The sequence below is a fragment of the Neospora caninum genome, chromosome X (genome assembly GCF_000208865.1).
Source record: "Neospora caninum Liverpool complete genome, chromosome X".
NCBI lineage: Eukaryota > Apicomplexa > Conoidasida > Eucoccidiorida > Sarcocystidae > Neospora > Neospora caninum.
In genome coordinates, this window is record NC_018396.1 from 2,540,926 (window position 1) to 2,568,481 (window position 27,556).

At 59.7% G+C, this 27,556-nt stretch overlaps 2 protein-coding genes across 2 annotated transcripts in view; one reads left to right on the forward strand and one right to left on the reverse strand.

Moving 5' to 3' along the window:
* Nucleotides 1-23,352, forward strand: part of NCLIV_047840 (conserved hypothetical protein) — a gene marked incomplete at both ends in the record, with an annotated part of 34,868 nt that extends 11,516 nt beyond the window's left edge. The window contains 18 exons of the mRNA XM_003884335.1: nt 365-499; nt 1,191-1,863; nt 1,977-2,227; nt 2,555-3,165; nt 3,432-4,821; nt 5,306-5,714; nt 6,340-6,721; nt 7,186-9,117; nt 9,468-9,596; nt 9,886-10,369; nt 10,795-11,792; nt 12,661-13,305; nt 13,788-17,177; nt 17,778-18,245; nt 18,847-18,952; nt 19,595-20,575; nt 21,015-22,643; nt 23,089-23,352. Coding sequence (XP_003884384.1) covers nt 365-499; nt 1,191-1,863; nt 1,977-2,227; nt 2,555-3,165; nt 3,432-4,821; nt 5,306-5,714; nt 6,340-6,721; nt 7,186-9,117; nt 9,468-9,596; nt 9,886-10,369; nt 10,795-11,792; nt 12,661-13,305; nt 13,788-17,177; nt 17,778-18,245; nt 18,847-18,952; nt 19,595-20,575; nt 21,015-22,643; nt 23,089-23,352 — 14,877 coding nt within the window. The remainder of the gene's footprint in view (nt 1-364; nt 500-1,190; nt 1,864-1,976; nt 2,228-2,554; nt 3,166-3,431; nt 4,822-5,305; nt 5,715-6,339; nt 6,722-7,185; nt 9,118-9,467; nt 9,597-9,885; nt 10,370-10,794; nt 11,793-12,660; nt 13,306-13,787; nt 17,178-17,777; nt 18,246-18,846; nt 18,953-19,594; nt 20,576-21,014; nt 22,644-23,088) is intronic.
* A 1,322-nt stretch (nt 23,353-24,674) lies between these two features.
* NCLIV_047850 (putative exosome complex exonuclease) lies at nt 24,675-27,273 on the reverse strand (the record flags this gene model as incomplete). The annotated part of the gene is made up of 5 exons (XM_003884336.1): nt 24,675-24,970; nt 25,517-25,670; nt 26,152-26,307; nt 26,577-26,675; nt 26,935-27,273. 5 exons carry the CDS (start codon nt 27,271-27,273, stop codon nt 24,675-24,677), a joined length of 1,044 nt encoding a protein of 347 aa, XP_003884385.1.
* Nucleotides 27,274-27,556: the final 283 nt, after the last annotated feature.

Consider the following 27,556-nt stretch of genomic DNA (forward strand, 5'->3'; position numbering starts at 1 on the left):
TTCTTTCGTTGATTCTACTCGTTCTGAGGTCCCCTGTTCTTTGAGCCGTCTTCCGCGGCATCGGCACGTGTCACCTCACGTTTTGCGCCCCCCGTTTAAACGGGACATCCATTTCTCCGCTTCCGTCTTCGTGCATGCCCGTTGGTCCTTCTCTCCGGTGGTCTCTTCTCTAGCCTTGGCGTCTCCTTTCTCTCCACCCTCCCTCTTTAGTCTCCCTGGAGCCTCTCGTGAGTCCTTTTTTCTGCCCCGCTTGTACCACTGGCAACCTGGGTTTCCACCAGGCAGCTCGCGATCGGCTTCTCATATCCTGCGGCGTGTGCTGTGTGGCTGTCTCTGTCTTTTGCGGTGCTTCCTGCGTCTTCAGATCAACGTGCCGGCCTTCTGCATGGCTGCGGCCTTCTTCACCACACGCCCCCTCGTCCGGCGCCGGCTGCTCCGCCACTTGCGGCACATGGGGCGCCTGAGTCAGGCTCGCCTGAAACTTATCGATTTCTTACAAGTAGGTGATCCGCGCACATGTCAGAAAAAAGATATCGAACCCCGTCGAGTATCAATCTCTCACTCTTGTCTTCTCGCTGTCGCCCTTTTTGCCTCGTCCTCGCTCGGCTTCCAAGTGCTGTCCCTCCTATCCTGTCTTCCGCATGCGTTTTCGCTCGTTCGTCGCTGCGGTCCTGTGCATTCCTCGACATCTCGCTTCTCCGTGTTCCTCTCTGTTGCGCTCCGGCTGCGAATCTCTTCTCTTGTTTCGCTTCTCGCTCTCTGCAGTATGTGACACCACATGCCTGTCTGGAGCGTGTACTGTCTGGTAGCAGAAACCGTCGGACGAGGCAGAAACGAATGCTCCATTCCTCTGCTCGTGAAACGCACTCTCACTTCCTCTCTCCACATCCCCGGGCAGGACCGAAGCCGTTTAATGACTGTTCGGTTTTTCGTCTCTCTGGCCGCTTTTCTTTGTCACACGCTTCGTTCCCTTGCATCGTCCTCTTATTCTTCTTACCCTGCGTCTCCGGCTTTTGGCTGCACGGCCGTCCGAGGTGGCCTTTTCCTTCGAGGCTGCCTCGCCTTCTGTTTTTTGTCGTGCCACACCTACGCGTCATTTGTCTCACTTTCACAGAGCTGCGTTCGCTTCGCGCGGGCGTCTCATCCGCATCTGTCCCCTCCCGTGTGCTCTCCCCGTTGCTCTTCATCAGGTCCTCGAACAGGAGTTCACGAATCAGTGTTACACAGCCGAGTACAACCGACAAGTGACCTTGGCTTTAACTCAGCAGCAGCCCGTGCACATTATCGACGCCCTTCCTCCTCTTTCGGCGCTTCCAGCTTCCTCGGTTTCTTTCAAAGGCCGCGAAGACTTCGCCTCAAGCCTCCCGCATTCGACTTCTCCAGCTCTCAGCCGCCACCTCGACAGCTGGCCCCACCCCACACAGAGTCGGCTACCCAGCGGAGAGGAGGCGTGGAGCGAGCAGTTCAGAGGGCCTTCCGCCCCGGCCAGCCCCGACGGCAGGGACCACTGTCTCCACGCCTTCGGGGCGGTGCTGCGAGAGCCTGTCGGCGGCGCCGCTGGAAGCCCAAGACGCTCGGCGGGCGCGGGGACGCCCGCGCTGCCTGTGCTGAGTGAGCGAATCGCGGGGACAGCTGTGTGGCCGCCTGGGGGCCTTTTGGCGCTGTGGATGAGCGTGGACTGCGCAGGCATGGTCGGGGAGGAGACCCGCGAGATGCTGCTGGCTCGGCTGGCGCCATGCTTGCTGGAGGCGGGCGAGAAGACGGGCGCGGGAGAAGGCCGAGTGGGCCCGAAAAAAACGCGGTCAGTCGTCTACGTGAATGCGCAGGGCGAGGACGTGAGTCGAGGCGTCGCCGGAATCTTAGGTGAGACTTGCGGTTCGTGACGGAAACAGACTCATGTGGCCGTGCCTCTTAATGACTTCGGCGCTCTTTAGCGGGTGTCTCCATTGTCTCCTCTCGCCTATTTCTGCGCTCAGGTCGCGAGGGCGAGAAGGTCTGCGGCGACCGCGTGGTCTGCTCCCACAGTCTCTCGGACGAAGATGAAGATTACACCCTCCTGTCGGTCCATGCGAACGGTCCTGCGTTTGCCTCGCCTCTTGGCCAGACGAGGGCGCAGACTGCCCTCGCGCCGCCTAGCAACGACCCCGTTCTCGCAGGGTCGCAGGCAGCCCCAGAGCGCGTCCCGACAGCGGCTCTCGTCTCCCACTACGCAAATGAAGCAGTCACTGTGAGAAGGCCCACAACGCCTCTCGCTTTCGCAGGGCGTTGCTACACTCCATCTACACACCTGTGTTTCGTTCTGTATATAGTATATATATATATATATATGCATCTATGTACCTTATATGGAGAGCTCCTTTCCCGTGGGGGAAGCAGACAGCGCGTTGTGTGGGTCAGCAGCTACGAGATGCGCATCCATATCTGCCAGGGTCTACCGGAGAGATCGCGAAGCGGAGTGTTTTTCGTTTGCAGGGACGAGGTGTCTTGTGCGGCCTCTTGGTTTCCCTTTCTGTGTGCATTGGGCCTGTTTTTCTGCGCGACGTGTTCTTTCAAGGCATGGGCACACTTTCAAGTCGGCGACGTGGACGATCTGTCCGCTGAGCGCCTCTTTGGGATCCCCGCCTTTCCCCACAATCTCCACACCTCCACGGCCGGCGGCCCCAGCGAGGGCCTGGACTCGCACACTGCTGCAGCGGCGGCGGCTCTGAACGAGACATTCAGTTCGGCGTATGGCCTCGACAGAGGGCCCCCGAAGGAGAGACAGGCCCGCAAGGAGCCGCGAGAAAGAGCAGAACAAAGGGCCGGAGACGCAAATGGAGAGGATAAGCAGCGGCTCGACGCGAAACAGCGGAGGAGTCAGGCGCGAGGGCGCGCGGCGGGCGAGGGACCGGGGCACTCGCAGAGACAGAGAGGCGCCAGGTCTTCTTCGACCCCTCCATCTGAGTGTGAAAGGGAGCAGACGGAGACTGCGCACCGAGGGAGAGACGCAAACGCAACTGAGGACGAGCCGCGCGATGGCTCAGACGACAGCGACCCGTCTGCGGAAACAAGACAGCGAGGGCGAACCCACGCAGCAACAGAAACTGGCGCGGGGCGAGGAGTAGGAAGCGGAGAGGGCGAGGCGTGTCAGAGACTCGCAGAGGAGACACGGCTAATGAAGATGAGGTAATCTTTCCCGATGCGGCTTTTTTGCTGGAAAGGTGGTTGCACTAGTGTCAGATGGACAGAGGTGTTTTCCACTCGTTTTCCGCGTCCCTTGCGTCTTGGCACTCTGCACACTCGGCGCCGGCTTGATGCCTGCGTTTGCTCGTCTTGACCTGTCTGTCTGGCGAGAGCGCGACGCGGTGTACGCCCTGTGGCCGTGTTGACGGCCGCGGAGTTTCCTACCGTTCGCGCTTTTTGTCTCATTCTCTTGTGCGATTCTGACGCAGAGGCGTCTGTTGGCAGTGTCGACGCGCGGACGTGAAAGACCTCGATTTTTCCTTTAGCCGGGCGTCGACGCGCCTGCCGTGGAGGGGCCTCCGGCACCGCCCCGGGAGCGCGGCGTGCGAGCGCGGGCCAGCTGCCTTCTGCATGCAGAGCCACGAACGGTCAATCGAGGGCGCTGAATCGCCCTGGCATGCCCCGGCTGGCAGCGGCGACCTCGCGGCAGGCCTTCAGAAATGTTCCCACTCTTCGTTCGGCGCAGATGCGTCTGCGAACTGGGCGAAGGCTGCGGAGGGGCTCGCGAGTCGCGGCCGAGAGCCAAGCGAAAACGGAGAATCGACCGCGAAGCACGGCGAGACACTTTTGCTGCGCAGTCGCGACGCGTCCTGGGCCGCGTCGTTTCTGGAGGCTTTCGAGCTGCGGCTCCCGAAAAAATCGATTCTGAGTGGCTACTTATGTGTAACCCTTGACTGGGTGTCCAGGTGGAGTCGCGGCGCCTCGCTGCGCATTCTCCTCGAGCGGCGCTATGTGTCTCTCCTCGATGCCTTGCGAGCAGACGGGAGCGCCGAGCGGGCGCGAAACGAAGGCCCAGAGACGGAGGCAGCTGGGGCGAACCCTGCAGACGCTTTGACAAGGCACGCGGAAGAAGCAAACGAGCAAGAGCGGGGACGAAGTTGGAGCGGAAGGCAGGAGACGCGAGACAGAGGACGGTGCGACCGGAGAGTCGACGGCCTGGACGCGTTTTCCAAGAGAAGGCCCAGCGACCGCGCGGCCGCATTCCCCCGGCGCGGCGGTGCCGGAAAGAAGACGGTGACCTCCGTCATTGCTTCTTCTCTGAATCTCCACGGAAACTCGCTCGGTCTGTGGTGGCATACGCTGATGTACTTTGTGAGTCACCACGACTGGCGGGGCGTGTCGCTCTGGGTGCGCCGCCTGCCTCTCGAAGGCCTTTCGGTCAATCAGTTTGGCCTCTGTTGTCCCCAGGAGCCTGCGACCGGCCCTGCGCGCAGACACCTCGTGCCGCGTCTTCTCGTGCGCCTGACCCGACGCGGCCTCGACGCCTGCTCGCCTTTCCTCCGCGATGTTCTGCTTCAAGAGTTAGCCAGGCGAGGCGTCCTCTGCGAAAGCAGCGGCGACACCCGGGGCTTCCCGCTCCTCCTCCGCCGCCTCGCGAAGGCAGGCCTTCTCTTCGCCCTGGCGACCGCGGGCGAGCCGGGACCCGAAGCTGACGCCTCCAAAGCGGAAACGGAGACACGCAAAGGTGAACGCGATACGTTTAGCCTCTCTTTGACCCAGGCCTTCGTGCCCAGCCACCAAGTGTCGCCCTTCCACTGCTACCTTCTGCTCCTCTTCATCGTCAACGACGTCCCAGGACTCGTCAGCGCGTACCTCCAGGTGAGACGCGACCCACGGCGGCGCGGCAACCGGGCAATGAAGCTTTTCGCTAACGCGCAACGCGTCGTGCAGCCTCGAACGCATCCCTTCCACGCACCTAGATGGAAACCGCTACGCTTCTATTTTCCGCTTTCCAAATCGCTGTCTATATATAAAGATTTATGTATGTTGATATATGTGGATATCTGGGTATATAATACATGCATATATGTGTGTATAGGTAACGAATACATGCATATATGTGTGTATAGGGTAACCGCGACTGTACCCAGGCGAGAGACTGAGAGTCTGTGCAGCGCCGTGAACTGCCCCTGCGGCTCTCGCAGCCCGCTCGGCCCGAATGGAAGTCGATGGGCATGCACTGGAGTCTATCCGTTCGAGCAGACGTGTTCGTGCGCCCGGCTTGTCTGCATGCAGATTTATGAAAGTGTGTATGCGTTTCCCACGGCCGAAGCATTTTTGTGCGTATGTGCTTTGTGAACAGGTCTATCGCTTAGGCTGCACGTACGCAGCGATGCACGAGCTGAAGGAGGCCCTCCGCGAAAACGCCGCTTTTCTCTTTCGAGATCGCATTTGCCACGACCCTTCTCCGTCTTCTTCCACGGCTTCTTCCGGGAGCGAGACTGGACAGAAAGAAGGCAAGGGTTCTCTGCAGCTCGCAGGGCGGCCGGAGAAGACGAATCGCAGAGTGGCGCGTGAAGAAAGGCCCGACACGCGGGATGGCAGGGAGAGACAAATCGAGAGAGAGCGGGAACTGCCGCGCCAATGCTGGAGCGCTGTCGGCGGCTCAGACAGTGCGTATTGGCCAACTGTCTTGCTGTTGGGCCGTCTCGGGAACAACGCTTTGTTTGCCACCGCTCTCCACCAAGCCGCCTGGCTGCTGCTTGAAGAAGGTAAATTCTTTAAAGCGAGGCCGCGCGGTCGCGCAAGCATCCAAGCGTCTCGTGGTACGGAGGAGCGTGTACGCGGATATGTGAAGGTGTGACCGTGTTCGCGTGTAAATCTGCATACGAATATGATTTTGTGCCAATACTCGCCTCCCTCGCGGCAACATTAGCTCTGCGGTCATGTAGGTATCTCGCGTATCGGCTTTACTTCCCTGCACGTCCAGATATAGAGACGTATTTTTTATGGTTTCTCACATGTCTATCATAAATAAATACATATATATATATATATATATATGCATATGTAGGGCCTCCATCCTTACATATTTGTTTGCCCGTGGAGGATTTCTGCCAACGTGTTAATTAAAAGGTGAAGCACATCAAGAGCTATCTGCTTTTCGGTCCTTCGCTTCGTCGTCACATGCCTCTCCCCACATCGGATCGAATTGTTCCGCGCAGTCGCCTTTCGCTCACGTATTTTTCCCCATGTCTTCTTTTAACTGTCTTTAGCAGTCCACTAGAGTGGTGGGTAGAGCAGTCATGCACCATCTGGTTGTCTGCATCTCGTAACTGGAGTCTCATCCAGTATCTTACGTGTGGCGCGTGCCGCTTTGACTGTCTCTTTTTTCAGAGCGTCTCGCGGCTCTCGTGCCCCACGAGGAGTCTGCCGGCGCGAAAGAGACAGGCCAGGGCGTCCGAGAGGGCGAGAGGGCCGGAGACAGCGAGACGCGGGGCAGGCGCCAAACAGAGGCTCTCGCCGCAGGGCCCTCGCGGGGACGAGGGTGCTGCGGCGCACAGAGGTCGAAGGCTGGGGCAGCAGTCCCCTTCTCGGTCCGCAGCCACGTCGTGTATGACAGCGACAACGTCGGTTTCCTTTCCCTCAATTCCCTTGCGGCGGCCGGGAGGCCGCTTCTCTTCCTCGCGACGCTCATGATGCTGCCGCTCTCCTCTGCGCTCGATGCCGTGCATGCGGATGCAGCGCAGCCCTGGCACCTGGAGGAACGCACGCTGAGGTAGGCCGAGGAAGCGGAGCCCCGAGGCTCAGGGACGCACAGGGCAGAGCCCCCAGAGAGCCCACTCGCAGGCTGCAGGCCGGCACGACAGAGGGTGGGATGCAGCCGCGGTGGAGGCTTCGGAGGTCGAAGGCCAATTTACGCAGTACAGAAACAGAGAGACAGTTGTCGAGAGGCGGAGGTGTGAAGGCGGGGTGCGGCGGACCATGTTCTGGGCCAGGGGCCGGAAGAGAGCATCTTTCTCTCTTGCCAGTGGCCGTTCCTCAACTGTCGTGTGTGGGGTCTTCTTTCGAGACGTGGAAAGCGCTCTGTAATCTCATGACTTCTCGTCTTCCGCGGGTCTGCCGCGGGTCTTTTCTTTCCGTGAAGAGCCCGCGACTGGGCCGACTCCCCTGGCCGCAAGGTTCGGGGGTAAAAGGGGTGGCGCCATGTCGTTCCCTTGGATGTCTCTCTGCGTTCTTCAGGTCCGCCATCGAGGCGTTTCCGGAGTTGTTTGCCGCCTACTACCCCGATGAAGCTCAGCCTCACGAGGGCGTCCCTGCCGTTCCTCTCTCTTCTGAGGGGGAGTTTTCAGGTTTGCGGAGAATCCAAAAGGACAGCGTTCTCACCTTCCACACAGGGGCACATCCGCCCGCGACCTTCTTGCCGCTGCCGCTCTTCGAGATCGTCCTCCGCCAGCAGCATCGTCAACGCATGGAAGGCGCGACGCGTCCGGCGGGCGAAAGGGCCTGCAGAGACCGGGGGGGCCAGCTGAGTCTCCAAGACCTCGATGGCGAAGCGAGAACGGAGCGGGAGCGAGAGCAAGCTCGGCCCCAGACAGGGAGAGAAAACGCTGGAGCCAGCGATGTTTTCACATGTTCCTACGAGTCGCAGGATCACCGAGAAGAAGACGATTTAGATTGTCTCCTTCCGTGGATTGTCTCGTCGGACACAGACTGCGTCTCGGATTCTTCGCTGCGAAGTTGGCGGGGCGACGTCTCCCTGTTGGCCATGCTCTCGGACGTCACGAGCCTCGACGCCGCCACTCTCCTTCGTCCCCTACCGCTCTTTCGACGGCTCTTTGAGATCCAGAGAGACAGGCTGCGGCGCAAGCGCCTGTCAGCACTCCTGGCTGGTCGGCGCGAGTCTGCCGGTTCCTCTTCAGGCGCCGGCTCGGAGGCCGCGAACGCATCGCAGGTCGAACGCGAGAAAGAGCTCGAAGACGCGGAGGGTGAGCGCGTGCTTCTCGCCTGGCTCCGGTCTGGCCAGGCCTTCTCCTCCATCAACGGGGACTCCCTCCCAGGGGCGGAGAGTGAGTGGTGCGGGGCCGCGGAAAAGGCGAGCCTCGTGGCCTCGACTCTCTCCCCGCGTCCTCCCGCTGCGCACGCGTCGACGTGCACTGCCGAGGGCCTGAGCATCGCGTACTACATTGCTCAGGGGCGACCTGCGATGGCTTTCCATCTCCTCTTTGCTCTCCGCGCTGCCTCGTCGCTCCCGTTCTCTGCCTCCCTCTCGGGCGCCGGGCCGACCGTCCAGGAGGCTCTAGGCGGCTGGGCTCAGCAGGCCGCGGACCGCGTTTGCCTCAGTCTCTCAGAGGCCGAGCAAGAGGCGCTGTACGATGTCGCCCTGACCGTCGCGCTTCACAACATGCTCAACGATGGAGTCGTGGCTGCCGCGCTCTGCTTCCTCGAACTGTGTGGCCTCGAGACGGAGCGAGTCAGAGTCGACGCTCTCTCTGCGCGACAAATTTATCTCCATCAGAAGGGGATCCAGGCCTCCAGCTCGCCCCACGCGCCTTCTCGCGCACATCGAAGGAGACAGAACAAGGCAGGAAAGGAGGGTGCAGGCGCTGAAAAGAAGACGGGGGCAGGAGGCGACTTGCCTTCCGACAGAGGAGAGGCGCGGGTGGCGGCGGGGGAGAGGCCGCGGGAACGAAGTGCGGCCGCGCAGCGCAGCCGACGCGACGACACCGAACTGGACGAGACAGAAGACGAGAGCGGAGACACTATGTGGCCGCTGGAACCGGCTGAAGACGCGGGCGAGGACAACGTCCCGGACGAAGAAGCCGCCAGCGTGATCGACCTCTTTCTTTCCTTTCCGAAGCCCGCAAAGAGGCCGACGACAAGGGAAGCGCAGACCGGCGAGGGGGATGGGTTCTCCCAAGACGAAAGTGGCCAGGAAGAGCGCGGCAGGCTGAAGCCGGCGAGAGCGCGCGACGAGAGGAAGGTCGACAGCAAAGTGTGCAGAGACGAGGGCGAGGAAGAAGAGAGCTCCGCGGGGATATCTTCGCCGCACCTCCTCGCGGCTCTCCGAATGCTCGAGGAAGCGACTTGGTCTCTCGACCCGAACCTCGCCACCACGCAAGCGGCGGCGGCGACGCCCCTCAGCCTGGATTCGCCCTGGCACCTGGTTGGCTTGTTCTGCAGGCGAGTCTGGGGGAGGGGGGGGGGAGTCTCAAGAAAGCGGGTGTAAAAGCCGGTGCGCGCCCGGCCAGCAAAACCTGGCAGAGGGACAGCGGGAAAGACGAAGCTCGAGAGAGGACAGGAGCGGCGTGTGCAACGCTCTGCATGCTGAAAAAAGTTAGGACGCAGTGAGAGGAAGGAACGCGGGAGACGAAGAGGCGGGAAAAGGTGTAGCACAAGAGGAAACCCGAGGCTGACAAAAAAGGGGAATGGAAGGCTGAGGGGCGTCTGTCTCGCTCCCTATTCTTCTCTGTGGAGCGTCGGTGTTCTGTGGCTCCACTCGCGCTGCGTGCTGTTCTCTTCAGAGTCCATCAGCTGCCGCGATCCCTCACCCTTCTTCACGAACTGGCGAGAAACGACGACTGGCTTCTCTTTCTCCACGAAGGCGACTTGCAGCAGTGCCCCGTCCAGACCATGACCAACATCATTGACGGGTATGGAGGTCCACGCGTCTTTCCCTCCTCTCCAGTTGCGTTCTCTCTCTGTTTTCTCTTCAGGTGGCTGTCTCGGGCTTTCCCTCTCGCTCGCTGTCCCTCGCCTGTCTCCGCCCATGCAGCCCTGATACCACGCCCCATACCCTCTGGGCCCCCTGTCCCTGTTTTGCGCTCTGCTGCTGACAGCTGTTCTCCTCCGGTGTGGCCTTTGCCTTTCTCTTTTCTCTCGTCCTCGCATCCATGCTCCCGAGTTGTCTCTCCCTCGCCTCGACTCTTATCTTCTCTCTAGGTACTTCCGCGACGCCCCTCTGCGTCACCACCTGCGCATCGTGGTCCGCAGCGTGGAGCGCCCAGAACTGTCTCCTTCCCCGCCTCCCGCTCGCGTCTTGCCTTTCTCTTGTTCCTCCGACGACGCAGGCGGCGAGGAAACTGTCTCTGCCCTAGTCTCGCTCGAGTCGGAGTTCCCGCCCAGGCAGCCTCTCGCCCTGGAGGCGTGGCCGGTCGACACTTCTCTTGTGGAACGGCAGACAGCCGGAGCCCCGGAAGAGCGAACGCAGCAAGACGCCAGCAGCCAGCTGGCAGAAGATCCAAGGAGAGGGGACGGAAGCGAGGGAGCACGACCCAACCCCACACAGGCTTCGGGTCTAACGAGCACGCATCTGGTCCCGCGGACGGGGCGCGGAGACCGCGCGTGCGCCCCAAGGCCCGGCGTCGGCGCCGCCTTCCGTTTGCAGAATGCAGGGGGAGGAGATGTCATGTCTCTGCTGCTCAAGGTGAGAAAGGGCGAAAACGCAAAGAGAGGAGCATGCCTCCACTCTCTCACGGGGGGTCGGTACCCTCTTTGTAGGGGGGGCCTGCACCCGCTGCGGCCCGCTGCCCGCGCCCTCAACAGGCTGTCAGGACCGCGGGAAGCTCCTCCCGGATCTTCTGTTCTTCTCGTATCTCCTCTCCCGAGAATCACGTCCTCTGTGTGTGTGTCGTAACAAAGCCTAGGAGTCCCCGTTCTATGTGCGGAATGTATGTGTAGCTTCAGTTCTTATTGGACGGGTGGTGGATGTCACTGGTAGCTCCAGTCTGGTTCGTCTAAGGGGGATCGCAGTTCCCTGACCATCCATTCTCTCTTGCTTCCCCTCCCTCGCTTTTTCGTTTATTGCCTTCCCCGTGTCCGCTGTTTCCCTTTCGCCTGCTTCTACCGCAGTCGCGAGTCGCAAACCCTGCGTTTTGCCTGGCATCGTCGCGGGGCGTTCCGCCGGAAGTGGAGACGCGTGCGCGGCCTCTTGCGGCTCCGCTCCCCTCGCTCTCGCCATCGCCGCCTTTTCCTGCCGATTTGAAGGGCGTCGGGACGCAGTTGTTGCTGCATGCGCTGAAAGTCTGCTGCCCGCGGCTCTCGGTGTATGCGTCCTGCTTCGCAGACGCCAGCACGCTCGTTTGCATCAACTCCTGGCTCTACCTGCAAACGCAGACGCTCCTCCTTTCTTCCCACTTTTCTGCAGAGCGCCCGCGGCAGGCAGGCGCACACACGAGCCTTCGCGAGGCGCGGCTGTCGGAGCAGGTAGCGAGCGACGAGTCACCGGACGCCCGCACCCGCAGAAAGAGAGGCCTTGGGAAAAAACACAGACGGAGGACGCTGGAACTGTCGCCGCGGAGAGAGGTGGAGTTTTTACGCCCTGCAGGCGCCGCGCAAATCGAGGGCGACCCCGGCAGACAGCCGCCAGAGGCCACGCTCCTGGAGCTGACTCTGTTGGGGCTGTCGACGGTGAATTATGGACGGGGCGCGAGCGGCTGGCGAGGGCGCAGCAGGGAGAGAGGAGACGGAGATGTGTCTTCCGCAGACGACGCAGGAGAGACGGAAGGGCCGACGCGCGGCAGTCCAGGGAGGCGACCAAGAGGCGACAGGCGACGGAAGTCCAGGAAGCGGGGCGAGGCCGAAGCGTGCGGGGAGGCGTTTCGTGGAGACAGCTGCGACGAAGACGTGGACGGGGCGAGAGAAGGCGCAGGCATTCTCACGCCGCCCGCCTTCTTTCCTTCGGCGACGGAAGGCCAAGAAGAAGCGCTACTTCTCTGGCTAGCGGAGCCCAGCCACACTGTGCGCCTCGTTCTCTGGTTGTGCGAAGTGGGCATGTACTCCCTTGTCATTCGCGCGTTTCGTCTCTTTGATGAGAACAACGTCCTTCTCGACATCCTCCTCTTCTTCAGGTAAGCAGGCGGTGCGCGGCCAACGCAGCGATCCCTGGCGGGGCCCAGCTCCACGCGCAGACAGAGAGGGGCCAGAGTGCGTGTGGAATCAACCAGGTGCCAAGAGAAATTGTAGACAGCCGGCGACTCCAGGCGACACGGATCGGATTTATCGCCTGAGCTTCGCCCCAGCTGAACGATGCGAGCGGCTCAAGCCGTAGACAGGTCCCTCCCGACCTCCCGAACGCCGTGACTAAGTCCGGCTGTTACCACCGGGACAACGCCACTCATGATGCACCACCATATATGTATATTTAAGCTATATTCTATATTCGTTTTATATACAAGTTGTGCATAGGCCTAGCAGGGTGTGCAGTGCACATGTGGAAATGTGTGGACGTGCAGCGTATCTGGGAGAGGATTCGGAGCGTGTATATCGGCACTGCCAGTGCAAAGGCATATCCCACGTGACGCCTTGTTTCTTCCCTTTTCCAGCATGCGGTCCAGCTACTCTCCTGAAGCGACTCACGCACCTTCAAATCTCTGCACCTATTTCCATCACATGTATATATATATATATATATATATGGTAACGCGAAACAAACCATGTAGCCATTCCATCCTATATATATATATATATATATATATATATGGTAACGCGAAACAAACCATGTAGCCATTCCATCACATGTATATATATATATATATATATATGGTAACGCGAAACAAACCATGTAGCCATTCCATCCTATATATATATATATATATATATATATATGTTAAAGTGTGTGAGTCGTCAACGATCGTATAGCATAGGCATGGAAACGGGTGGGAGAGTAGCTGAGAGTCGCGCTATATTCTGTGTGTCGTGTTCCTTCTTGTTGCCCAGAGCGTTTCTCCAGTGTCGGTTTGAAGCCTCGGAGCGTCTCCTGCGTCGTTTCGTTGAACGCCGAGATGCGGTGCTCGCCGCACATGAAAAAAGCGCGCAGGCTCCTCCGTCTTCTCGGCAGAGCCTTGGGTCTCTGGGAAGGCCGCAAGAGGTCGAAGGCCCCGGTGCGGGTCCGCTCGGTGAACAGGGTGGGACTCGACCAGCCAAGTGCGTGCAAGTTGAAACAAGCCTGCGACTGGTGCCGGACGGCGTCCGCATGGCCGACGCTCTCGTCCATTTCCTCTTGAGCAAGCATCCGCTGTTCCGGCGGCAGATCCTGCAGCAACTGCACAGCGCGGCCTATTGCCCTTCTCTCTCGCTTCTCTTTCACTCGTATATTTTGGTGGAGGAGCACAAGCTTCCCGCGCCTCTTGACTTCCGGAGCGACAGCAGCGATCTGCTCGACGCGTTGATTGCGATCCACAAATATCGAGAAGCTCGGCGATGGAGACGCTTGGCGGGTCTGTCTCCGAGCTTCGACATTGTCATCACGGTCCACGAGGTCACCCACCTTCTCGCGTCCTTCAAACACGGCGGGTGCTGGACCGACGGCCACGAACGCCTCAAGATCTGGATACGCAGCTTCGAAATCTTTAGGCTCCACAAGTCAGTCGCGGTGACGCAAATGCTTCAAACATCCACGAGCACATGTGCATACATACATATATATATATATATATATATTTTTATATATGTATATATATATTTATATAGATATATGTATATATACGAGGCAGGGGTAACTATGGTGAACCTCTCGTTTTCTGTGTGGGGGAATCGCGCGAGGAGGCGTGAGGTCTCGGTTCGGCTTTGCTTGGTTCGCTCTCTTGTCATTTTCGGGTGTCTGTGAAAGCCGCTCGCGTTTCTCGCGATTCGCCATGCTTCAATCCCTGCTCGGTTTTCTCGGCTCTGGCCTTAATTGTCCGCGGGATTCTTGGGGGCTCGCGCAGATTTTGCGTGCTGTTAAAGATGGGGCCCGCTCGCCCGCAGTGTGTCTGTTTCTTTGGCTGTTCGGTTTGTCCCGCTCGCCCCTTCTCTCGCCGAGCACATCCTGTGGAGAGTGTCGCTTTTCTCTCGCCTTTCTGCAGGCTTCCCAAAGTGCTTGCTGCCTTGTTTTTCCTCGACGTCAACGCGAAGCTCGAGCAAGAACTCTTCGCGAGAGACCAGGCGATGCTCCTGGCGATGGCTCTCCAGCTTCTCCTCGACTCGGTCCCGTCTCTTCCTTGTGCGTCCTCTGCTTCCGTGCCGCTCTCGCGCCACGCGCTTCTCGCACACCTGAGCCGGTGCGTCTACTTTGCACAAGATGTCGAAGAGGGCGAAGAAGACCGCCAAAACGTACTCGTCGAGGTCGACAGGGAGGCCGCCGAAGGGCGGCTCATCCCGGACGCGTCCCCTCTCGTGTCTTCGTTCGCGTCTCCCTTTTCCTCTCCCTTCTCGTCTTTGTCTGGCGGGGCCTTCTCTCAGCTCGCCACTGCCAACGCAGCTGACGAAGTCACTCTGTTGTCGTGCGTACCCCTCCACCCTGTCGAGCTTCTCGCGGTTTTCAAGTCGCACCGGCCCAGCTCGGGCGACGCGCCGCCTCTCTGGCGGTCGTACGCGACGACGAATCTCCGAGAGGAAGACGCGCCGTTCCGCGGCGACGAGGACCGCAGAGGCGAGAGGCCGAAGCGCGAGCGGGGGCTCAGCCTGCGGCAGCTCTCGAGGCCGAACGGCACGCGCAGAGGCGCGGAGACACCCCTCGGAAAACGCGGGAGTCTCCGAACGCCCCACCTCCATTGCCTAGTGCTCGCCAGGGAAGAAGACGAGAACGGCGGCGCGAGAGGAGACGGCGAGCGGCGCGAGGGACGGAAGAAGAACGTGCTGGGTCGATCTGCAGGGGGCCAAGAAGACGAAGACGAGGGAGGAGAAGAAGAACCTCGCTGGAGTGAAGTGGTGACTGAGCCGCTGCTGCAGGACGTGGCGTCTCGCCTGCTGCTGCTGCTGGCAGGGCAGTCCATCGCAGCAGCTGAGGAGGCCATGACGCCGCGCGACCCACAGCCCCGCAGAAGCGTCGGCCCCCCGGGGGGGCGAAACGAGACAGTCCCTCGAGGGATGGAGAGAACAGGAGAGGCGGAAAGCACGCGAAATGGAAGGCGGAACTCTTTCTCGGGGGCGTCGCGAATTAGCGCACACAGAGGTGCACTGGAGACCGTGGAGTCTGCATCTCGTGACGCGAGTTTCTCGGGAGGACAGGCGCCTCCACCGTCGGAGTCCACGTCCCCCCCTGCGCCTCGCCTTCCGACCGTCCACCACCCTCTCGCCTTCGACTTCTATGACTCTCTCAGAGCCCGCATTGAGTCTCTCCTGCCGGCGCACCTCCCCGCTCTCCCCTTCAGCCTAGAAGCGTCTTCGTCTGCCTCTTGCGCCTTTTCTGCGGTCTCTCCTCGTGCCGGCCAATCCGATCCGCGCGACGAGTCTTCGTTGTGGGCTGCGTCGTGCGCTGCTCTGCTTCGCGGGTCTTGGCACGTGAGCGACTCGCGGTCCTCTCCCCGCGCCGCCTCTCTCTCTGCGCCCGATCACGTGGCAGTCTCGGGGTTGCAACAGGCAGTCGCCAGCGGCTCCTGCGCTGCGCCTCCCGCCTCGGAGGCGCGCAGACTCCTCAGGTGTCTCCAGAGTGCGACGGCGAATTTGATAAACTGCAGCCACCTGCAGGCTGCCAAGAGTCTTGTTCTCCGTTTCTCCCCCGCCGTCCTCAGCTGGGCAGACGCGGAGGCGAAACGCGCGGACAGGTCGCGCCGAGAGAGAGAGGATGAATGCGAAGAGACTGGTGGCCGAGGCGGAGACGAAGAGCCTCGACGGCGAGAGATCCGCAGGTTAGCAGGGCGGGCGGCCAGGCGGCGTAGTTCGAGCGGAAGGCGACAGAGGGCCGAGCCGCCCGGCGCGAGCGCGGACCGGCGCGCGCCGTCTCGCGACTTGCAGGTCGCCAACGGAGATCGCGAACGGGGCGTGCGCGGCGAGAGGAGAGGCGTCGGCGATAGCGCAGAGAGAGCAATGGAGGCGCGGCAAGGCGACGTCCGCGGCAGAAGTCCAGACGTCCAGGCCCAGCTCGAGTTGTTGGCCGACGACGTGGCCTTGGTTGAACTGCTTCTGCAAACCGTCAAAGTTTTCAGTCAGTGCGCGGCGAACCGGGACTCCGGCTCAGACCCTGTGGGGCCGTTGGAGACACCTCGCGTGGCCGCGGGAGCAGCTGAAGAGCGAAGCGGCGAAGACGAGGAGGAAGACCGAGGCGGGGACGCAAGAGTCGGAGGCAGAGAAGACTGCTGGGGCGAGGGCCTCAGAGAGGAAGGCGAGCCGCACGGCGCGGAAGTGCTCAAGACACTCAAGAGAGCGGTGCGCCGGGCGCCGTGCTTTTCGCAGCGCGACAAGCAGCCGCCGCCGCTTCTTCCTCACCAAGTGGAACTTTTGGAGCTTCTGATGGACGACGACGCACGTGAAAAGGCAAGAGAAGCTGAAGCGGAAACTGGAGGCAGTCGCGCTGCGAAGACATCCGTCTCGTCTCTGGACGCGAACGAGCAGACGGAGGAAGGCGGCGCCTTCGCTTCGGCGTCGCAACGAGGTCATGCGTCGCCTCACATGCAGTCTTCGGCGTCCTTTGCCGAGGGCCTGAGCGACCGGGAGCAGTGCATCCTGTTGGTCGAGCAGCTGGTGTGCCGGTGCAGTCGCGCGATTCTTCCCTTCTCCAATCGGCTCCTCGTCTGCTTGGCCATCTCGCAAGTCCTCCGGGCCCCGTTTTCCGCCGTCGTCCAGCAATTCAACGACGCGCCTCACGACCTGCTCCTGGCGCTGCTGCAGCGCGTGGGCGTGCCCACAGCCGCGCACCCGAAGCTCGTGCTCTGTCGCCACTACCTGAACATTTCCCAGAAACTCCCCCCCCAGACTGTCGCCCGCGTCATCGTGCGAGCCTTCATCGCCCACCAAATCGAGGAATTCCACACGGCCGTCGTCCCAGACTCGAACGGCACCCCAGAGGAAGACGAGGACGAAGAAGGAGAGGAAGAGGTTATGCTGGAGTGGTTTGAGTGGCCGCTGAGCTTGCTGTATCAATTTGTCTCGTTGGGAGGCGTGTCGACGGCTGTAGGAGACGAGGCACTTCGTGTGCTTCGCTGTCAAACGCAGCTATGGAAGGAAGTAGAAAAGCGAGAGGAAGACGGACGCTTTCACCTTCTCGACACAGGAGAGAAACAGCCGGAAAAGGACGATCGGCGGTGGGCGGCGTCGGCTTTGCCTCTCACAGAACCTCTGCCTCTGGAGTGTGAAGTCGAAGTGATGGTTCTTGCCTACTCCGCATTTGCCAGCAGCAGCTCGTTCGCAGGCGTGGCAGATCTCCTCGCGGCAATCAATTCTCGCCTCGACGTCTACGTTGCCGCAGGCCGCTTTTACCTCCTCTGCCGGCTCCTCACCACCATTCCCGCCTTCCAGGGCTTGGAGCGGGCTCTCGAGTAAGCCTCCGAAGCGCAGAGACGGACCAGACAACGAGGGAGCGGGAGGAAACGGAGACGAGGCGACGGGAAAGCGAAAGGGTGTTGTTAAGCCGAGGAAGGGGAAGAGGCGCATAAGTCAAGAATGGGACGCGAAAACAACTGAAGGGAAAAAAAAGAAACTTACCGGTGATTCATTTTTGACAGGGGACACAGGGGTACGTATAGAGAAGCACATGTGGCGGGGATTTGTATATTTATATATCATAGGTCCATTAAGTGTGGGGCTCTGAGCGCAGACACATAAAAATCGAGGGGGCCCGATATGGATGATTGCACAAAGTAGTGTGAATCCCTGTGTGTGTGTGGATAGGTACAAACGTATATATATATATATATATATATATATAAGCGTGTGCGAGTGTAGGGTATCCCAATAGGGTATCCAGGGTTCCCGAGGGGAGCGCAGACGGTACGAGCAGGGTTCCCGAGGGGAGCGCAGACGGTACGAGCGGGGTTCCTTGTCTGGATAGCGTCTGCCGCGCTGTATGCGAAACTGTAGTCGCTGCTTCCCCGCGAGGCATCCTCGGGTGTTGCTGGGCTCTCCTCCGGTGGCTGCAGCCTGTTGCTGGACAACAATCGCCTGGAGGACTTGCTCCACTGCTGCCAGTGTTGCCTTGCTCTGTCTTCCGCTCCTCGGCGCCACGTCGACTTTCCGCTCGCGCCGTCTTTTACTTGCGCTTCTCGTTCTCCTCCGCACGGCCCGCTGGATCCACATCGCCCCGGGCGTGTCCCCGACTGCTCGGCGCGGGCGCCGGCCGCGACCCCGGCGAGCTCCAGCCTCGGCGTCGCGGGCGTGTCTGCTCTCTCGCTTCCCTACGGCCAGTTCCCGAGTGTCTCTGCGCTGCCGTGGACCGACGAGCGGAGCATTGCAGAGAGCCTGGCGATCGCCATCGTCTGCTACTTGCACCACCGCATGTTTGCGCCGGAGGGCACGGCCTCCACGGGCGAGGAGAAAAAATCCGGAAGGCTGCAGTTGGACGTCCTCGTCAAGGCGCACATTCAGCTCGGCCTCACCAGTGAACTCGCGTAGGTGTCGAGCCGAAGGTTGATACGTCCACAGTTTATGAGTCGGATCAGGGGAGCATTACAGTGGGGTCTCGTTTTCGCTCTAAAACGAAAAAAGTGCTACCACTCCGGAGTCGCCACCGGAGACAGCGGTCGCTGCGCACGCACGCGACGAACCCAGGCCGCTGCATTTCCTCGCCACGAAAAAGGGCGAAACGGAGCGGCGCCGAGATGACGCGTCTGGGCACCTCTGTAAAAAATCTTTCGCCACAACCCTGTTCCATCGCTAGCTCCGTCCATCGCTCTACGGTGCTTTCCACCGATCTGCGGAGCGCCCGCGACCCCTCCATATATATATATATATATTGACTGAGGAGATCGCACATAGGTGTGTATTGTTTGGTTTTCGACTGGTGGTGAGAAGATGTGAGTGTGTTCTTTCGTGTGAGGCCCGTTGCTGATGCAAGTTTGTAGCGGGTGCTTAGGGCTCTGGCGTATCCGAGCTTGGGCGGTCTGTGACATCGCGGGGTCAGTGCGTTCTTCTTTCTGCCCCCCAACCTTTTCCCCGGAGTCGCACATCGGTCACACGCTCTCCCTGTCTCCTGCGTTTTTTGCTTCTCAGGTCTCTGCTGCAGGAGGAGGCTTTTCGATGCATGCAGCGGCTCGGGCCCGATGTCGACGTCCTCTACTCTGAGGCCGGCGAGGACTGTCTGTTGTTGACACTACAGGTACGCCCCTGCCCCGCAGCTAGGTGCGCGCGTGAAAAGAAAGACAGAAGGCGCTCCTGGACCGGTGCCGCAGCGTTGATTTTCGTCGCTGTCCTGGCCGAGTCGGAGTGTGGCCCTCGAGATCCGCAGACCGTTGTGGGTCTGTAAAGTTTTGGGCTGTGCATGCGTGTTTGTATACCTCCGTCGCCGCAGGTCCACATCAGACTGTTTCGCGGGCCTCCGTTTCAGGCTCAGGGCTCAGTCGAAGAGTTCATTCAACTGGGCAACTGAACCAAGCGAGGACGAAGAAGAGGCAGAATCGGGGGTCGGTGTGGATGGCGGCACTCAGTGCTTATGTGCCTGTTGCTCGTGGATGTGTCTGTTTGTGGATGGCATCGTGCGGTCACGTGTGCCGACACTCGCGGATGGCACTGTCCTCGAGAGTCTGTCCTTCTTCTCGCTGGGCTTCGCCGTGTATTTCTCTTCCATGTGTCGATATTCCTCCAAGCAGGGTGTAGATCGACATCCAGACGAGGCGAAGAGGCGCTCCTCGCTCGTGCCGCGCGCACGCGCGCGCCTCCGGCGCTTTGCGAGAGGTCCGCTTTTGTGCTCGCGCAGCTGTCCACCCGCTTTCGTCTCTTGCTTGTTCTCTGCTGTTTCCAGCTGTTCCTGGAGAGCTCGCGGTGGTTCTTGGCCGCGGGACGCCTTCAGTTTCACATGACCGTGAATCGTCTGGCTGCACTCGTCGCGCTGCAACTCAAAGCTGTCGAACTGTTTCTCTCGCTCCGCAGTCTGTCGCGGAAAGCCAGAGAGCACGACCAGCAGAGGCGCGCGCTGGTTCTCGGCCTCCTTGAGCGCGTCCAAAAGCCCGGCTGCCGTCCGAACTTCAAGGCAGACGGGGAGCGAGCTCGCGGGCTCGGCCTCTCCTCACCGTCTTCGGTTTCCGAACAAAGTGGTCGGGGGCGGCTTCTGTCTTCCTCTCTCGTGGAAGCTGACGCAGGACGGCCGCAGACTGGCAGCCGAGGCGTCGGCCGGTCCCTCTCCTCGCAGGCGGCGTCTCCCCCGCTCGGCGATCTCGTTCAGACGCTGTTGTTCGAGTTGAGCTGCGAAGAAGGGGCAAAGAACGCGGCGTCGACAACGCCCAACTTCCGCTCCTTTGCTGCCTCTCTGGCCTCCCACGGCCCGCGAGAAAGGGTGGGGCGACACTTGGACGCCTTGGCTCCCCGGCGGCCGCCCCTCGCTGCGGGGCGGACCGGAAGGGCCCTCGGGGCTCACCTGCCCTACGACGGAGGTGTGCACGCAGCTCCCAGGCTTCACGGCGATGCCGAGCTCAGGAGACTCCCGAACGCGGGAGAGGCGCAGGATCCGCTCTCGGCTTTCGGAGGCTCCGACCAGGCTGCAGCCGAGGGGGCGGCGGGATCGGGCGGTGGCGGGGCCTGGCCAGAGACAGGTGGAGAAACTCGGGCGGAAGAGGCAGAAGATGACGCCGAGACCATCAGTGCTTTATTGACGCGCGGGGAGGCAAGGCGCGAGACAGGAGAGTGGGCTGCGCGGCCTTTCAATGTTCTCCACCTCTCTCTCACAGAAGTCCTATTGTTCATCGAAGTGCATACGGACGCCACTGCCAGCGTTATCGTCTCCAGGGTAAGGCAGAGAGACTCCACAAGCCCAGCAGAAAGAAACCAGAATCGCGCTTCCCTCAAACGCCGCGTACTCGCCAAGACCCAGTCCGCAAACCTCTCGGCAGTTCCCTGAATCACTTGCAGGCATATATGCGGGGAAATCGATGTGGTAGCTGAAGAAGGAACAGGCAGGAACAGATAGGTAGACACTTCGACAGACAGGAAGGCAGAAAAAGAAAGGGAGGGAGATACAAAGAGATAGAGAGAGAGGGATACACAAAGAGAGAGGACGATAGAGATAGGTACGTGGGCAGATAGGTGGCGGGCTGATCTCGACACTGTGGAATCCGTGGCCGAGTCTGTCTGTGTCTGTCTGAAGGCGTGAAGCCGGCCTGCATGCAGTTATGGGGGCGAGTTCGGCCTGTGAATGTTTGCTTTCCTTTCGGCTGATGCGTGGCCAGGCATACGACCATATCTACGGCAGCATCGTTAACGCGGCGTGGCCGCGAGCCCTCTTTCGCCACTGTGTCCTGCGCGGCGACCGCCGTTACCGCGAACAGCTGCAAGGCCTAGAAGTCCGAGGAGACAGAAAGACTTTCTCTGGGGACAGCTTTGTTCTCGCCGGCGAAGACCCAGTGGCTCAAGGAAGCGGCGCGCTTTCCACAGGCATGCCTTCCTCCCCAGGCAGGAGAAAAGGCTTCCTCGAGCCTCCTGCCTCTGGTGCCTCGCCCTCGTGGCGGGAGTCGCGGGAGGCTTTGGGCGCGTCCGATGCCGAAGGCGCTGCATGCGGTCACTCTTCGTTTTCGGGGACAGACGCGAGCCTATGGGAGACTGCTGGCTTCGGAGACGAAATCATGGCCGCAGTCGTCCGTTTGTTTCTGGCAGAGTTTTCGCCCGACAGCGGGCCGGCGTCGCAAAGCGGGTCGCAGAAGAGCCACAGCGCATGCGGAACTGTCGAGCATGCGCCGACCGTGCACTCGCCCGCTGAGGCCAGCGACGAGGATGGGCCGGAAGCCGCAGGGGGAGAGAGAGCTCCCTCGGCGGCAGGGCGGCGGTCGGCGTGGGGAGAAGGAGAAGATAGGTTTTCGCGCTGCGACCGTCCACGTCGAGGCTATTCGGTTTCTGCAGCTGCGAGCGGCCACGACAGCCGAGGCGAGAGTAGGGAGGAGACGCCCTCGCCGACAGCGAGGGCCAGCGGGCGAAGCCGGGGGCTGAAGAAGAGCTCTGTGGATTTCCGCGAAGGCTCTCCCTGGACCCGCGCGGAGCGACAGGCGCCCAACACCTCGCTGGAGGAGTCCCTCGTCGCTGACAGCCGCAACTCGGGCAAAGTGGGAGGCAGGTCGGGCTTGGCGGGGGCTTCGTCAAGAGCCAGCAGAGACAGAAATTCGCGGCGGACGGCAACAGCTAGAGAGAGCGATCTCCGTTCTGCATCTGCGCGGCCTTCTTGTAGGACAGGGCCAACACGCGACGAGACAGACCTGTATATTGCCCGAGCCTTGGATCCGGTCTCGTGGTCGACCGGGGGCGCGAAGGCAAGTGATGCGTGGGCCAGCGAGTACAGCGCATCTTCGAATATACGGCGAGACCTGGGACCCCTGGTCTCCAGCAGTGCTTCGCGGCTGCCAGAAGGACAGGGGCGCACTGGGGAGATGCCGACTGGCCAGTTTAACGACCATTCCATGGATGTTGCTTTTCTCCGCTCGCTCTTTCTCGAGGGAAACAGCGGTCTCAGTCTCCCGGCGATCGCAGGTGTGCAAGAGTACAGCGTGAATCCCTGGGCCACAGGCGAGGCCGCCGGCACCGTCCTCCAGAGGTCTTCGCTCAGTCCGTCTTCTCTGGATTGTCCGTCGCCACACGATAAGGGCCAGCGCGCTCTCTTCACTGCCGCTGCCGACGTGGACTTTGAGCAGTACGCCTTCCAACCTACCGGAGTCGTGGAGCGGATTCGCCGCGCCTGCGGAGCTGGCCGAGGAGACTTCGAGGCCGACCGCCTTGCTGACGAGATTGTCCAGAGGTTCAAGGAGCAGTGCATCATCAACTTGAAGGATCTCCTCGTCCGCGGAGTCCACAATCTCGAGCGCCGATTAAAGGTGAGCCTTTCAGTGAGTCGACGCTCGAGACACGCGTCCCGTTGAAACGCCGCGCACGTGAAAGGCCGCGTCCTCATGTCACTGCCAACTTCCGAATCGGAGAGTCAAATCCGCACTCACATCTACAGCGGGCCCATAATAAATGCATACATATATATATATATATATATATATATATACATATATGTATATATATATATATATTTACATATATGGAATTGTCTACGTGTGTCCGATTGTAGGTCGTGTGTGTATGTACTCTCCTAGTTCTACCAGAAGACTACTGCGCATGTCTCTGTGTCTCTGAATATGCCAATTTGGTTTTATGGACAGCGGTAGCTGGGACCAGCTGCGCGGCGGGTTGGTGTGGAGATATCTGCGGCAGGAGGGTCGCAGAGCTTTGAGCACATCTGGAACTTCGCCTGTGTCTTCATCTCGCGCTCAGTTCTGTCGCCAGCTTGGCCCGGAGTTCGGCGACATCGCGGCAGAGTGCAGCGTCATGGCGGACGATGCGTCGCTCTACCCACCCGAGGGCTTCCTGCGCGCGCAAGGGCGGCTGAAGCACATCAGCTTGCACGGAAGCCAGGCGGTTGTGTGGGCCTCAGAGAGTCGCGGCGCTGGGCGCAGCCGCGAGGGCGAACATGGAGGCCAAACTGTGCGTGCAGACAGACCTCTCTGGAGCGCCGGCGGCTCCAGTGTCGACGCGTAGGCGCTACAGTCTCAGCGAGGGTCTAAAGAAAAGCCGTCGCTTGTCTGCCTCGGCGTGTGCAAACGTCTTCGCGGATTCGATCGGGCGCAGCAAAACATGTCTAAGGCATCCCGCTCATCGCGTCTCAGACGCGCCTCCTCTGCATCCGCCGTCTTTCCAGAACGGACCACAAAGCGATGCGGCCGTGTACGCGCCTCTGCGTCAGTCCTCGGCCTCGCGCGCCGACTAGGAACAGAGGGGCACTGGGGAGGTCGGGGAAGGCGGGAGAAAACAGTTCGCCTGAGACAAAGGGATTTGAAGAGTCCTAAACTGGAAGGGACAAGGGCGTCGAGTGGGGTTTGAGATGCACATGTGGCTGTCGTCTCTTTGTCAAACGACGCCGCACGGGGACCGCAGGAGTCTCTTGTGGAGCCGAAACACAGACGTGTGCGACACTCCGCAGCCCTCAGAGCGCGTAGGGAAGTCGTGTTTACTGTGGTTCCAGCCGCAGGGCTGACCCCCGCGACAGGATGAAGCAAGACAAGTCCTTTTAAGAGAGACCACATGCGAGTTTTCCCAACACCTCTTTGGGAAAGCGAGACGCCACGGACAGCTGAGGCGGCCCGACAAGGTGCCCGGGGGGCCAGAACTTCACTCCGCTGTTTCGTCAAACGCCACCTGCACGTGGTGTTTCTGCACCAAGGCGCATTTGTGTGTGTGTGTGTGTGTCGCTACGGCGGTGGGTACGCGCTTCGGCTTATGTTCGAAGCACATACACCGCCTTTCGTCTACCGCCACACCAAGGGACTCTTTCCGTCCCGCGGCCGCCCCAAATCACGAGCCGCACCCGCTCCTCCACGACCCACACACACAGACAGATCTGGCGGCAGTTTGCAGAGGCCGCCGAGGCTTTTTGCATCGATATATGTACGTGTAAACAAGGGAATTTAAAAGATGTGTACCTCCGGTGCGTCGTGCTTGTTTGACAGGTAGGACCGTGGGGGCTCATGGCTCCTGTTTTCAGCAGACGCACGCAAGTCACGTAGAATGGGCCGCGTGTGTACACCTCGTGCTCCGCGAGAAAACCCCACCTGGTGCGCGCGCTGTCCGCTCCGCAGCTGAAACCGTTTATCTCTAGTTGACAAAAAGGAGTCGGAGAGACAGTCGAGAGGAGAGAGGGAGAAGGTGGTACCGACATAGAAGCGAAAAAGAGGAAGACGCGCCGCGGGGACGGGAGACCTCGACGCGAGACAAAACCCGCGAATGTGCGGGCGCGGTGAGGACGAAGGAAAGAAGACTCCAGAGAGAGGTGCTTCGAGGCCACAGGCGACCTCAGAGAAAACTTAGACGTCTTCGCCCAGGCGCGCCGCAAGAAACGCCTCGACGAGTTCCTGCATGACGACGGGGTCCGCCAAATCCTTGGCCTCCCAGCCCCTCGAGACGGAAATGTCGTACATGCGTTCAAGGGCCTGCGTGGAAATGTCGAAATTGCTCTTCGCCAAACAAAGGACGATGTTGCGCACGCGACTGATCGCCAGGCGCGTCTCCTTCGACACCTTCTCCTGCGTCGTCTGCACATGCGCATAGTTCAGTGTGTCTTTGGCCGACGTCTTCAGCGGCAAGGAGATCCAAATATACCCTACAAACGCACAAAAGCAACTCAGGGACACAACATGCATTCACCCGCCATTATGGCCATATATATATATATATTGAATACCTATATTATATTTATACAAATGTATTATATATATCTATATGTGCATGCGTGTGCGTCCATGCGCCTTCGCCAAGGACATGTGCCAACAAAACACACAAGTCATCATAGATACATCTGCACGTAGAAATTTTCAGAACGACGGATGGAGTTCCTGCCCCTCCATAAGTGCACACAGAAACAGAAATGTATTTTGGATGTTTGCGAGGTGAATAACAATAGTTGAGAGTGAGGTATCCGCGCGCACTTTCACGCCAGTCCTCTCGACTTCCGAAACGCGGACTGCCCATCGAGATCCTTTAAGACTTGTTCGGTGACACTCTTTCTCTCTCGTCTCCTGGTCTTTTGGCTTCCTCCCCGGCCCCTCTTCCGCGTGGCCGCGACGGTTTGTCCGTGCTTTCGCGAAAACGCGTTTCCTGTCTGCGGTGCATGCGCTGCTCCTTTTTCGCCGCTTCTGTCGCCACTCACCGTTGAGGCCGAGAACAACTTGGACTCCACACGAAAGCTGCACAATGTGGTGTCTCTGTCGCTGGATCTGTTGCGGCGCGACTGCGAGGAAAATGCCGTTCAGCAGTCGCCCGTAGCGTGCGCTTCGCGTGTGTAGAAGAATTTGCCCGTCCGCCTGCGAAGCCCAAACACGGGGGTCGGAAAGAAGCGGTACAGTCATCGAGGTCGACGCATGTTCTGCTGTTTGATCCCGGGTTAGGCCTCCCTATGCAAGCTCCTGTGCAGTTCACAACTTTGCACACGTACAGGGATGCGTCGAGAGGAAACACAAAAGTCTGTGCCGACGAAAAGGCGTCTTGATCCTGTTCAGCAAGATCTCTAATACAGGCCTAGTCACCACAAATGATCCACAACTTACAAAGGTAAACCCAGTATGTCTGTATGCAGGTGGATAGGAATAACCATATATATATATATATATATATATCACTCTCTACTACGGATTTAAATGGCGATGTAGGCAGAAAACGGTGCCTGGTCAGGTCTGGGGAGAGTTTCTCTGGTGGCCTTTCCGCGGCAGAATCGGTGAAAACGGCCCAGGCGCGCTCCTGGAGCTCGTCAGGGCCGTTTACGTGGGGCCGTGCGACTCTGCCTACTCGCACGCGTTGAACCTCGCAGCAAATGACGTCTCCGACAACGAAGAAGTTTTGCATTTCCAGCATGTCCTCGTCGAGTCGCCGTCGCTGCTCGGGAAGGGAAATCGCGGCGAGAGCCAAATTTGCTGCCTGTCCCGCGTTCACGTCCACCAGCCACTGGACACACAGAAAGGGACAGAAACGGCGGCCGATATTAGGAGACAGAGAGAGACACCCTAAACGCATTTCGAGGCAAGGTGATAGCCACGGAGACAGAGAGACCCAAACAGAGAGAGGCAAGGGGAGAGGCAGCGGCACGGGGTGTCAACAGAAAGGCCGCAGAATAGTCGAGGCATATATCTCCGGCACCCCTTGGGCGACTCTGCCCTTCTGTCGAAGTCGTAAAGACAAAACCAGTCCACGGATGAAAAAGTCGAGACATTTACCTTGCCGTTCAGAATGTCTGTGACGCGCCCCACAACCACGTCGCCGACGCTGCCCTGATACCGGGACCGCAGGGGCCGGATGTACACCAGTTTATTCACCTGAGGGAAGCGGGAAAAAGAGCGGAGAAACCAAAATGAGCTGGACGCTTCCAGTGTCCATATATATATATATACATATATATATATATATATATATACCTGTAGATGTTGTCCGTTTCTTCATCTGTGCCGATGTCCATGGATATGCAACCTTCTCGCACACGGTTTCTGTATACAGCTGCGCATGTAGATGGACGTGTACAGGTGGTTGTGGGTAACGCATTGGTCGATGCATGTGTATACGGTGTTTCGCATTTACCTTTTCGAGGATGCCGCACACAGCGGCATATATTTTTCCCCCTTTTTCGTATGTTCCATGTCCGCGCATGCATCCTTCTTCCACAACAATCTGCTGGCCCGGCACCACCACGCCAAGCCCCGGGATATCCCCGCGAAAAACGCTTTCTCTCTCCCGTTCAAGAGAGGCAACCGACCATCGCATAGCCTCCCCCCACGACCGCTTGTGACTCCCTCGCGGTTCTCGATCCGCTTGAGCAGACGAAGACGAGGAAGAGGAGGCGGCGTGGCGGGAGTGACGCGTGGAGGAAGCGGCGGCGCTTAAGGGCGGAAAGTTGTCTGTGGCTGTGTGGTTAACCATGTTGAGTACGGGGACGAACGCGTGGAGAAGGCGAGGAAAGAGAAGAAGTCCCGAGCGAAGGAAAAGCAGAGAGATTGCAGGCGTATCCCAGAAGCACGCCAGAACAGGCAGGCATCTTTTAGCAGTGAAGAGAGCGATCTAGATGCCTCTCGATCTCCGTAGCAATGTACAATTACGAAGGAGCATCGCCAGTCGTGGACGTGCACAGGAATACGCGTCCATACATGCGCACATGTATCTAAAGTTAGGTATATGAATATATATGTATACACAAGGTAATCTA